Source organism: Staurois parvus, unplaced genomic scaffold (genome assembly GCF_062004578.1).
Source record: "Staurois parvus isolate SC_StPar_1 unplaced genomic scaffold, SC_StPar_1.0 ptg000463l, whole genome shotgun sequence".
Taxonomy (NCBI): Eukaryota; Metazoa; Chordata; class Amphibia; order Anura; family Ranidae; genus Staurois; species Staurois parvus.
The window spans coordinates 1,952,013-1,964,821 of record NW_028318259.1 but is presented as its reverse complement, the minus strand read 5'-3'; the positions used below and the strand labels follow the sequence as shown (position 1 = coordinate 1,964,821).

General features: G+C 43.0%; 1 protein-coding gene across 1 annotated transcript in view; it reads left to right on the top strand.

Moving 5' to 3' along the window:
- DNAH2 (dynein axonemal heavy chain 2) overlaps positions 1-12,809 on the top strand; it is a 426,940-nt gene that overhangs the window by 329,680 nt on the left and 84,451 nt on the right. The window contains exons 58-64 of the mRNA XM_089688974.1: positions 3,432-3,571; positions 5,646-5,778; positions 5,877-6,016; positions 7,260-7,470; positions 7,559-7,675; positions 10,401-10,542; positions 12,543-12,712. Of these exons, the coding sequence (XP_089545100.1) occupies positions 3,432-3,571; positions 5,646-5,778; positions 5,877-6,016; positions 7,260-7,470; positions 7,559-7,675; positions 10,401-10,542; positions 12,543-12,712 (1,053 nt within the window). The remainder of the gene's footprint in view (positions 1-3,431; positions 3,572-5,645; positions 5,779-5,876; positions 6,017-7,259; positions 7,471-7,558; positions 7,676-10,400; positions 10,543-12,542; positions 12,713-12,809) is intronic.

The window sequence follows — 12,809 nt, the reverse complement described above, 5'->3', positions numbered from 1 at the left end:
GTATCATTAGTGAAAATCTGGTCTGATGCAGACATGGAAGGTACAGGAGTGCTCTGAAATGCACAAGGACAAGGTCTGGATGGCTTGCTGGGGTTTGTGGGCTCTTGGGAAATGTAGCAAAGGAATTTCCATAAAGCTTGATCTGTTTTCACTAGGTTCTAGTGTACTAAAGCCCAATTCTGGATTCTGCCCCCCAGTAATCCAGTGCTCCCCATCCTTCCCTGGATGTCCCTGCAGCAGTATTTTTATATTTTAGAATATTTTATACTTATCCTTTTCTGAAGACTTCAAGCCTGTCACGTGGCACATAGAGTCCTCTTCTGATCTTCAGCAGTGAGTGGGCACTGTGGGGACACCCCCTTAATGACAGGTCCATGATTCCCTACAATCACATTGTGTCCTCAGTCTTCCAGGTTCAGTGACAATGGGCCTCATTTAACCCAGAAAACTGAGGAAATCTTCTGACAAGTAAGAGGTGCTGTAGAAGATAGCACCGAAGTATTGCAGTGTGTATTGCAACCCCAATTCCAAAGAATTCCCAATTGAAAGAATTGAACCCCAATTCCAAAGAAAAGCTGTGTAAAATCTACATAAAAACAATACAATGATTTGCAAATCTCATAAACCCATATTTTATTCACAATAGAAAATAGAAAACATATCAAATGTTAAAACTGAGAAAATGGACCATTTAAAAAAAAAAAAATTTAAATTGATGGCAGCAACATGTCTCAAAAAAGTTGGGACAGGGCCATGTTTATCACATTGTAGCTTCCCCTCTTCTTTTAACAACACTCTGTAGGAGTCTGGTAACTGAGGAGATCAATTGCTGGAGTTTTGGGAGACGAATGTCATCCCATTCTTGTCTGATATTGTCTGATATAGGATTTTGACTTTGACTGCTCAACAGTGCTGGGTCTTCTTTGTCGTGTCTTTCCTTTCAAGATGCACCAGAGATTTTCAGTTGGTCAAAAGTCTGGACTGCAAGCAGAGCTCCACCCAAAAGGGGAAGTTCCACTTTAAGGACTGCTCCCCTTCTCCCCATTAAGGATTGGCACCTTTGGGGGGCGGGGGGGAGCAGGCACCCAATCTTTGACAGGTACCCGCTCCCACTTCCGGTCCAATCGCCTAGGCGACCGGAAGCGGAAGGTGTCCTCCCTCCCTCCTTCCCTGTAGTCTTTTGGGACACGTGACAGGTCCCAAAAGACTACAGGACCATTCATGAAGCGCAGCGCTACTCACGCATGCACAGTGGGCACCTGGTGTGAAGCCTCAAGCTATCACAGACGGGTGCCCACACTGAAGATGCCGGCGCTTGGAACACAGGACGGTCAGTGAAACGGGCTGCAGGGGACACACCGCGGGACCGAGGGACAGGTAAGTGGCTGTTTTTTAAAAGTCTTCAGCTACAGTTTTTGTAGCTGCTCACTTTTATTTTTTTACAGGATGAGTGGAACTCCACTTTAAGCACCCAAACTCTTCTACTACGAAGCCATGTTGTTGTCAAAGATGCAGTATGTGATTTAGCATTGTTCTGCTAAAATATACAAGGCCTTCCCTGAAAAAAACATTGTCTGGATGGGAGCATATGCTGCTCTAAAACCTGGATATATCTTTCAGCATTGATGGTGCCTTTCCAGATATCCAAGCTGCCTGTTCCACACGTACTAATGCACCCCCATACCATCAGAGATTCAGGCTTTTGAACTGAGCTCTAATAACAATCCAGAAAGTCTCTCTCCTCCTTAGTCCAGAGGGCTCAGCACCCATGGTTGCCAAAAAGAAGGTCAAATTTCAGTTTGTTTGACCACAGAACAGTTTTCCACTTTGCAACAGACCATTTTAAATGAGCTTTGGCTGAGGGAAGAAGGTGGCGTTTCTGGGTCATGTTCAGATATGGTTTCTTTCCATGATAGAGCTTTACTTTGTATTCCTGGAAGGCACAGCAACCTGTGTTCACAGACTTTGATTTTTGGAAGTATTCCGGAGCCCATGCAGTGATGTCCATAACAGAATCATGCAGCTTTTAACGCACTGACGCCTGAGAGTCCGTAAATCACGGGTATCCAATATTGCGTTTCGGCCTTGTCCCTTGTGCTCAGAGATTTCTCCAGATTCTCAGAATCCATTGATGATGATATGTACTGTAGAGGATGATATATTTAAAGGACAAGTTCACCTTTGGAACATGTTACATGTTCCACCTGTTTTTAGGGTGGAGCATGTAACATGTTCCCATAGCCTTAGCCACCGATTACCAACCCCCACCCCACCTCCCTCTGACAGATAGTACGGGGAGAAGATTTGAAAACAGCATGGCTGTGCAGGGCTCCGCCCACACGACCACGTCACTTATTCACAGAGTTCTGTGAATGAGTGCCTACAAGTCCCAGCAGTCATAGTGGCTGTCAGCTTGTAGCTTTCAATGAACTATCATGGTGCTGTGAAGCTTCCTGTCAGAATATCTGCTTCACCATAAATCCCGTACATCCCGTACGGCAAGCAGATATTCTGACAGGTCTGCAGGAGACCTGCATGGCATCAGTGATCTACTGCTCACTGGTGCAATGCTTTACAGGCTCCTTTGGACAAACATAATAAATGCACATTTTTTTTACTTGCAAAAAAATGTGCACTTATTATTTTTGTCCAAAAAGTGAACTTATTCTTTAAAGTCTTTGCAAATTTACATTGAGGAACATTATTCTGAAATGCTTCGACAATTTTAGATACAGCTTTTCACAGATTAGTGAACCTCTACTCATCTTTACTTCTGAGACACTGTGGGGGGAATTTACTAAAGCTGGTTCACTCAAAATCTGGTGCAGCTGTGCATGGGAGCCAATCAGGATCTAACAACAGCTTGTTTAATTACGCTTTGGCAATAAAACCTGGAAGCTGATTGGTTTCTATGCAGAGCTGCACCAGATTGTGCACTCTCCAGTTTCAGTAAATAACTCCCCTCTGACTCTCTAAGATGCTCTTTTTTTTATACCCAGTCTTGTTTCTGACCTTTTGTCAGTTAGCCTAATTAGTTGCAAATAGTTCTTCTAGCTCTTCCTTATTAGCACCACATACTTCACCAGCTTTTTGTTGCCCTGTCCCTACCATCAATTTCAAAATGACCTTATTTTATTCTTAAATTGATCCCTTTTCTCAGTTTAAACGTTTGATATGTTTTCTATTTTCTATTGTGAATAAAATCCGGGTTTATGAGATTTGCAAATCATTGCATTCTGTTGTTTAGCAGATTTTACAGAGTATCCCAACTTTTTTGGAAGTGGGGCTGTATTTGCTTTTTTTTTCTACTTCCCTTTCCAGATGTCTTCAGGCTGGTCACCTAATGTCATAAGGTCCTCTTCACCCCTTATCTGATGTTTGCTTCCTCTTTGCTATACACTTACTAATCCTTCTTGCCTATTGCCCTATAGATCCGGAGCATTCTGCAAGAGAAGGCTAAAGAGGAGGGAGTCCCGGACAATCCGGAGAGCCTCTTTAACTTCTTGATTGAAAGAGTGCGGAACAATCTTCACATCGTTCTGTGTATGAGCCCGGTGGGAGACCCTTTCAGGTGAGAAGAGTTTACTCTAATGGTTGACATTTATCCCTCTTCATATATGATTGGAGATACACCGATAGTATTTGGTGTCCATCTCCTCTCATGCAATTGCCAGCTGTTGGGTGATATATACCTTCTCCTATATGTGATTGGGGACATAAATATTTCAAAAGGATTGTTGCATCTGCAAATGTTACCTATATATATCACAGGATTCTGCTTAATCTCTACATACAACACGTAAATAGTGTTCAACTCAATATACAGTATGACGGGAGCCACTTTGGGTGGGGGGCCCATGGAACCCAGCTCACTTTGGAGAGGTGGGGAGACCCCTGTCTCAGCTCCCCATATCCCTCTTATGTGTAAGTCACCCTGTGCCTGTTAGGGGTACAGGGTGATCTGTCCTAATATTGTGTAGACATGTATAGGTGGGGTGGGGGTTGTGGATTTTTTAATGCCATGTGGCTGCATCCCATTGTTCTATTGTGTGTCTGGCTTGGGAGAAAACTATTATGGGATGTATGTGTTTATGTGTATTAGCTTAATGAGGGGGTGTCTCCAGCAGCCCTCCCTCCTGATGGAACTGTCTGCTGCTGTGAAGTTTGAATACCTGTGTGTCTCTTGTTACTAAATGTAGATTGCCCCGCCCTGTGTCATTATGCAGGAAGGGGGGACTGTCCCCTGAGTGTATATATATATATCTTGTATCTGTGTTCAAATAAACTAGTTTTTACCTTCTGGCTTACTTCAAGACTGGTGTTGTCTAGTCTTGTATGGTCTGCTGTTGTGTTTGTTGTCGGTGTTCGGACAGGGAAGCGGTAGTCTAAAGGAAATACCCAAGTGCAGTCTGGGGTCGGTTCCGTTACATACAGTATATGCCATTGGAGACTTGGGATCTATTTCTAAAAAAGATTGCAGTACAAATGTTTCAGCATTCCCACAAAAGTCTCAGATGATACCCATCATGATTGTAATGTGTGAAATATCCGTTTCTACATGTTGCCTTTCACAGGGCACATGTAACATTTCCTAACTTTCAATTCCAAGAGAAAATAGCCTTAAGAACAATCGACCAACAGAGAAAATAACCAGCACTATAGGCTCACAACATTGGACAGCCATGATACTTTGACTGACAGTTACTCCGTCTTGCAGCACTATACCCAAAGGGAATTTTAGACCATTTTCTTTGAGCTTTCTGATTGGCTCTGTACACAACTGTGGTCTGGGTTGCCAAGTGACAGTTTATTCACAGCCAATCACAGATGCACTGACCACCCATGTGTGTTTTCTGCAGTCCACCTCTCCTCCTTTTTTTTAATTTTTTTTTATTTTGCGATACTGACGTCATTAAGTGAGCAGAAGGCGTTTTAATGACTACTGAAGCTCTTTTAAAATATCTGGGACATTTTCTTTTGCCAAGAATTGACTCCTTGTTAGCTACATTTTTTTACGTTTTCTTCACAGGAAGTAAAAACAGACAGCAAAAAAAAAAAAAAAAAGGATTAACAATAATGATAAAATGCACAAAACGTTCTGTTTATGTGACTACACACATTACAAACTGATTGTACAATCTCCTTTAGATCTACCAACATTTACAGTATATAGTGCAAGGGCCCCCCTGATTGGATGCACATTGAACAGATGGTTTAGGTTTTCCCTATTACATAATTTTGGTAAATCTAAAGGAGATTGTGCGGAGATTGCAGAGCAGTTTTGGTACAAAGTCCGTTAGCATCCAAGACGAAAAAGCCAAAGAGCCCCTCCCCCCTTCCACCGTAGAGCCTTCTGCCTTTCCCTCACCCCAGATTGCAACTTGTAGGGTAAGCTTTAGATGTGGCATGAGGTTTTGCTTGATGGGTGTGAATGAAATTGATTGTTCTGGTAGGTTGTCATCCTTCATGGAGAGGACAGTGTAGAGATTAAACAGTCGGATTGTAACACCCGTGGACAGTTTTAGCCAATAAAATAAATCAGGGATATATTTCCGGAACCTTGGAGTAGCTTTAGATATTTAGCATGTGTGACTTGATGCCTCTCAATGTGAAGATGGCAATATTTGTTTCTTCTTCTGCTGCAGGAACCGCATCCGCCAATATCCAGCACTGGTCAACTGCACCACCATAGACTGGTTCTCCGAGTGGCCGCAGGAAGCTCTGCTGGAGGTGGCCAAAAGATATCTGGAAGGGGTGGAGCTAGGAAACATGGAGGGGGTGAGTTGGACTTCTAGTCTGAGAGTGGCTCTAGCTGTTGGTGAGTTATGCTCTTGTGTATTCACTCCCAAATTTCCCTCCTGTATCCCCTCCCACAGATCAACGGAAAGGTGGCCAGGATCTTTGTCACCATGCACCGCTCGGTAGCGGAGTACTCCCACAAGATGAAGATGGAGCTGAGGAGACATAACTACATCACCCCCACCAGTTACCTGGAAGTCGTGTCCCGGTACAAGAGGTAGGTCTGTCCTTTATTTACCTCACTTATTTCTGGACTTGTCACAGACCTTTTCTCTTGTCTTAGATTTGTTATATCAGTTAATTTCTCAAGGAGCCATATGGAAAATAGTGTATCTAAATCCAAAAATGAAAAACCTAAACTCCGACCTTCCCTTCAGTCATGCACATTGTACAGGTTCCTCTCCTGTTCTTAAATTGTTTACTCTGATCTCACTGCACACTGTGAGCTGCTTAAAATGTGCATTAGAGACTGCAGGAAATCAGATAGAGCCCGCCTCATTTCCTGCCTGGAGGACGTCCAACAAACTTTACAGACAAAGGGCTGGTTTGCTGTCCTTCAGATTTTAGAGGGGCCGCACTGTGGCCGGTGGGAGTAAAGAATGTATCAGCATCAGTGGGAGTGAACAATGCCCTAATTTCAATATTGGAGAAATTAGGCCTCATCATTGGTCTCATCAAGGGCCACATAAAGGCAAGCAAAGGGCCACATCTGGCCCTGGGCCGCAGTTTGGAGACCATTGATCTAGTCCATTCCTCCCTAGCCTGACTGTCCCTGGCCCACCCTTTCATTTATTGGGTTTCAATCATGGAGGCTCAGTATCTCATCTGCATCTAAATACAGCTTGCCTTGGAACACCCACTCCTTCAGACTGACATCCATCCATCAAGGCATTTTGTACAGCACCCTGCTGGCCCTTCCCACCAGCCATGATTTGTCTACACGGCATAGGGAAGCACACAGACTCATCAACGACATCACTGGATCTAAAATAAGCCCTGGTTCACGCTGAATGCGGCTTGTAAATCGCGCTGTTTCAACTGACGTAGTGCAATTTCAAAGCCGCCGGTCAGTGCGATTTCATGTTCGGCTTGCTGACATCTGTGTGACTTCATGCACAGATGTCAATGCAAGTCAAAATGAAATCGCCATGTGTTCAAAATCGGTGAAAGTTGGAGTCACACCGATTTTGAGCGGTTCTATAGGCACAAATAGGCTGCGACTTTTTTTTTGAACTGTCAAATTTGATGACAAATTCCATTGGTGTGAATGGAGGCTTAGGTATGTCATGAAAACAGAAAAGTTTTATTTAAAAATGTAATTAAAATATTGATGAGAGGAGGAGTAAGAACCATGGAGGGCAAAATATAACCAGATTAAACTGATTCGTTCAACTTTTGGACAAAAAATAAGAATTATTCTTCATGAGCATTATTGTATGTGTCTCCTTTTTCCCCCAAAGCCTCCTGAACGAGAAGCGGACAGAGTTGGGAGAGAAGGCCACCAAGCTGCGGAATGGACTCTTCAAGATTGACGAGACTCGGGAGAAGGTGGAGAAGATGTCTGAAGAGCTGGCCATCGCCAGGAGCCAAGTGGCCGAGTTTCAGAAGCAGTGCGAGGAGTACCTGGTCATCATCGTCCAGCAGAGGAGAGAGGCCGACGAGCAGCAGAAGGTCAGTCTAGATTTTTAAAATCTTTTTAAAAAGTTCAGTTTTCCTTTAACAATTATGTCCAACAATTCTCTAAATTTCTTTCTATCAGGCAGTCACAGCCCACAGCGAGAAGATCGCAGCGGAGGAGATAAAGTGTAAGGCTCTGGCAGACAATGCACAGAAAGATCTGGAGGAGGCCCTTCCTGCTCTGGAGGAGGCTATGAAGGTGAGGTCCAACTTTGCTTCTTCTTTGCATTGGTAATGGTTTGTTACATTATGCTGCCACTTTAAAGGGTCATTCCACCTAAAAGTGATATTTAGGTCATGGCTAGTATCTGATGTGCTAATTCCTTAAAGGCCTCCAGTGGCAAGTACTTCAAGCCATAGTTTCTGGATCGGTTCCCACCTTGAAAATACGGGTGTTCCCAAACGTTCAGTTACATATACTCCAACAGTGAAACCTGCCTGCTATAATTCCCTACTGTATTTCTGCCCACCTAGTAGTTTTGTGTTTTCCCATCCACATTTATATTTTAACTTCTCTCCATGATATAAAATAAATAAAAATCCCATCAAGAATAATAGGGACACCTCATAATGAGCACAGCAGGTTTAAAGAGCTAGGAACTCAGCACAAGATCTCACTCTTTATATTTTCAGCAGGTCATAGCGCATATGTTCTGTATTGGCAACACTGTTGTCTGAGCTGCACAAATATTGGCCGTAATTTCTGTAATAGATTAATTTCTTTGATTGTCAACTCCATCTAGAGGCCAAAATGCAGTATATTTTCCTAAGTGAGGTTTTTCAAAAAACTATACCACATTTTGGCTGAAAAATCATAGGAATTAAACTATTACAGAAATTATGGCCAAAAATGTGCAGCCAGCATAAATGTGTATGACATTTCTTCAACAAATGTGTTATGAACAGACCCCTAAGGTTTTACCTTCCAACAATGATTCTAGTGTCTATTCCTGCTCTTGTTGAATAGAATCTACACAATCCACAGATCCTGCAGCTTTTCCAGTATTAGCTTAGAAGGTGTATTGAGGGACTGGTAAAAAGAGTGTGAAAATATGGTGGGAATAAAGAGAGAAGGTATTCTGAGCCATGGAGAAAGCCACATCCATCTAACCACAGTTCCAGTATCCTCTTGCCCTGGTTGATCAGAATATACATCATCCATAGATCCTGCAGCATATGCAGTATTGAACAACCAAGTCTTCAGAGAAAAATAACAATATGGTTAGAACAAAAACAGAGACATTCTAGTCCATGGGGAAAGCCACAGCCATTTAACCACATTTTCAGTGTTTCCTCATGCCATGGTTGATCAGAATACACATAATCCATAGATTCTTGTAGGTATAGGCTACAAAGTCTTCTGAGAAAGACAAAACAATTGTCAGAAAATGCTGAGAACAAAGAGAGTAGACATTCTAGTCCATGGGGAAAGCCACAGCCATTTAACCACATTTCCAGTGTTTCCTCATGCCATGGTTGATCAGAATACACATAATCCATAGATTCCTGTAGGTATAGGCTACAAAGTCTTCTGAGAAAGACAAAAAAATTGTCAGAAAATGCTGAGAACAAAGAGAGTAGACATTCTAGTCCATGGGGAAAGCCACAGCCATTTAACCACCGTTCCAGTGTTTCCTCATGCCGTGGTTGATCAGAATACACATAATCCATAGATTCCTGTAGGTATAGGCTACAAAGTCTTCTGAGAAAGACAAAACAATTGTCAGAAAATGCTGAGAACAAAGAGAGTAGACATTCTAGGCCATGGAGAAATCCACAACCATTTAATCATAGTTACAGTTACTTTTGCCCTGGTTGACCATACTCTATACACTGCAGACATGTCCAATCTATTTCTCTACCCCTCAGCTCACCCCACCAGTCTCCTCACGTACCACTGATTTACTAACAGACATATCAGTCTGGATGTCACAGCACTTCCTCAAACTCAGTCTATCCAAAACCAAGCTTTTGATATTTCACACATACCCCTTCCCCTGACTTCTCTGTCAAGATGAATGGCACATCCATAAACCCGTCTCCCCACGCCAGGGTGCTAGATGTAATCCTGGACTCTGAACTATCCTTTCAGGCACGCATCCAATCCCTGTCCCAATCATGTCTCCACAACATCTCCAGAACACTCCTCTTTTTAACCAATGATGCCTCAAAGTTTCAGATTCACTCCCTGGTCATCTCTTCAACTACTGCAACTCCCTCCTCATTGGATTACCTTTACATAGGCTATCCCCCCTCCAATCCATCAAAAATGATGCAGCCAGATTCCACCTTACCTTTCAGTGTCTGCCACCCCTCTCTGCCAATTCCTCAACTGGCTTCTCTTCACCCATCAGATTAAATTCAAAGTCTGCCCCCCAGCTACATCACTAACCTGATCTCAAAATATCAACCAAACTGCTCTCTTCGGTCCTCCAAGGACCTCCTGCTCTGTAGCTTCCTTGTCACCTCCTCCCATTGTGTCCTCCAGGACTTCTCCCGAGCTTCTCCCAACCTGTGGAACTCTCTACTCCAATCTGCCCGACTATTTCCTAATCTACCCATCTTTAGATGATCTCTGAAAGTCCTTCTCTTTAAAGAAGCCTATCCTGCTTCTAACGAATACACTTTGTCCATCAGCTCATCCCCCACAGTTATTACCTTTTGTATCACTTGACCCTCCCTCTTAGGTTGTAACATCTACCTCTGATTTCTCTTGTACCAGATTGTATTGTAACTGTAATGTCTGCCTTCATTTTGTAAGGCTCTGCGCAAATTGTTGGCGCTATATAAATCCTGTATAATAATAATAATGTTCAGAGCATTCACTAAAGGGCTATAAGAATAATGCCAAATCTTTTTTACTGTTAACTACATTTTTCCTTTATAAAGTTGTATCTGAGATCTCTCCATTCCTTTCCTGCTAGGCCCTGGAGACATTGAACAAGAAGGACTTGACAGAAATCAGAGCCTATGGACGGCCACCACCCTTGGTGGAGACTGTCATGCAGGCCGTAATGACCCTGAGAGGGAACGAACCCACCTGGGCCGAGGCTAAGAGGCAACTAGGTAAGGCTGGAATAGGGCAGAGTAGCTGGCAGAGACCAGAGAGACATTCTGTGGATGGAGCACCAGGTCGGAGGTTCAGTACCAGGGACAGTTTGTGAAAATAATACAGTACATCTCCTGGGGAATATTATTAATATGGAAGACTGTAGTGTATTACTGTGTTTTCATCAATCCAAGTGAAGAATGTGAAAATCGAACATCAATAGGACTACAGTAGTGAAACGGTGTAGCTTAAACAGAGTTTTAGTTTCTATCTATATATCTTTCTATCTAGCATTTGTAATCCTGTCCAGCCAGTCCTTTGGCTTACACTTTGTAATATGTCAGAGCTACAGTGGGGCAAAAAAGTATTTAGTCAGCCACCAATTGTGCAAGTTCTACTTAAAAAGATGAGAGAGGCCAGTAATTGGCATCATAGGTAGACCTCAACTATGAGAGACAAAATGAGAAAACAAATCCAGACAATCACATTGGCTGATTTGGAAAGAATTTATTTGCAAATTATGGTGGAAAATAAGTATTTGGTCACCTACAAACAAGCAAGATTTCTGGCTCTCACAGACCTGTACCTTCTTCTTTAAGAGGCTCCTCTGTCCTGCACTCATTCCCTGTATCAATGGCACCTGTTTGAACTTGTTATCAGTATAAAAGACACCTGTCCACAACCTAAAAACAGTCACACTCCAAACTCCACTATGGTGAAGACCAAAGAGCTGTCAAAGGACACCAGAAACAAAATTGTAGACCTGCACCAGGCTGGGAAGACTGAATCTGCAATTGGGAAGCAGCTAGGTGTGAACAAATCAACTGTGGGAGCAATAATTAGAAAATGGAAGACATACAAGACCACTGATAATCTCCCTCGATCTGGGGCTCCACACAAGATCTTACCCCATGGGGTCAAAATGATCTCAAGAACGGTGAGCAAAAATCCCAGGACCACATGGGGGGACCTAGTGAATGACCTGCAGAGAGCTGGGACCAACGTAACAAAGGATACCATCAGTAACACACTACGCCGCCAGGGACTCAGATCCTGCAGTGCCAGACGTGTCCCCCTGCTTAAGCCAGTACATGTCCGGGCCCCTCTGAAGTTTGCTAGAGAGCATTTGGATGATCCAGAAGAGGATTGGGAGAATGTCATATGGTCAGATGAAACCAAAATAGAACTGTTTGGTAGAAACACAATATATAACAAAGTATTGAGATGAACTTTTCATATTGACCAAATACTTATTTTCCACCATAATTTGCAAATAAATTCTTTCCAAATCAGCCAATGTGATTGTCTGGATTTTTTTTCTCATTTTGTCTCTCATAGTTGAGGTCTACCTATGATGCCAATTACAGGCCTCTCTCATCTTTTTAAGTGGGAGAACTTGCACAATTGGTGGCTGACTAAATACTTTTTTGCCCCACTGTATATAAATGCTTAATAATAATGTGTGACTGTGGGGGGACATTAGAGTGTAAGCTCCGCTGGTGCAGAGATAATATCCTATTTCTGAACCACGTCATCAAGTCATTCACTTATTTTTTTCCCATCAAGTAGATACACATCCTAGACATTGTAGAGTTTAGTTGGCTTCCACACAAGTTTTTAAATGTATAATATTAACAGTGTGTAACTGTAATGGGGCCATTAGGGTGTAAGCTCCTCTGGCTCAGAGACTGATGTGACCGGCTCATTGTTCTCTGTATAGCGCTGCGGTATATGTCAGAGCTATATAAATGTATAATAATAATAGTGTGTGACTGTGGGGGGACATTAGAGTGTAAGCTCCTTTGGGGCAGAGACTGATGTGACTGGCTCATTGTTCTCTGTACAGCACTCTGGTATACACCAGAGGTATACAAATGTATGAAAGTAATGATAGTTTGTGACTGTGGGGGAACATTAGAGTGTAAGCTCCTCTGGTGCAGAGACAATATCCTATTTCTGAACCACTGTACATGGACCTTCCACAGTGTTTGATTTTTGTGGCTCTTTCATTTTCCAGGTGAGCCCAACTTCATCAAACAGCTCATTAACTTTGACAAGGACAACATCTCTGAGCGGGTCCTGAAAAAGACTGGCCAGTACTGTGCCCTGCCAGACTTCCATCCAGACATTGTTGGCAGAGTGTCTCTGGCAGCCCGCTCCCTGTGTTTGTGGGTGCGTGCCATGGAGGTGAGTACATTATCATAGCTCAGTGGGACTGGTGTTGGCAAGGCCACATTTGGCAGTGTTGGTAGACATTTGTGGACTTTAGGGATGTTCTGCCTTT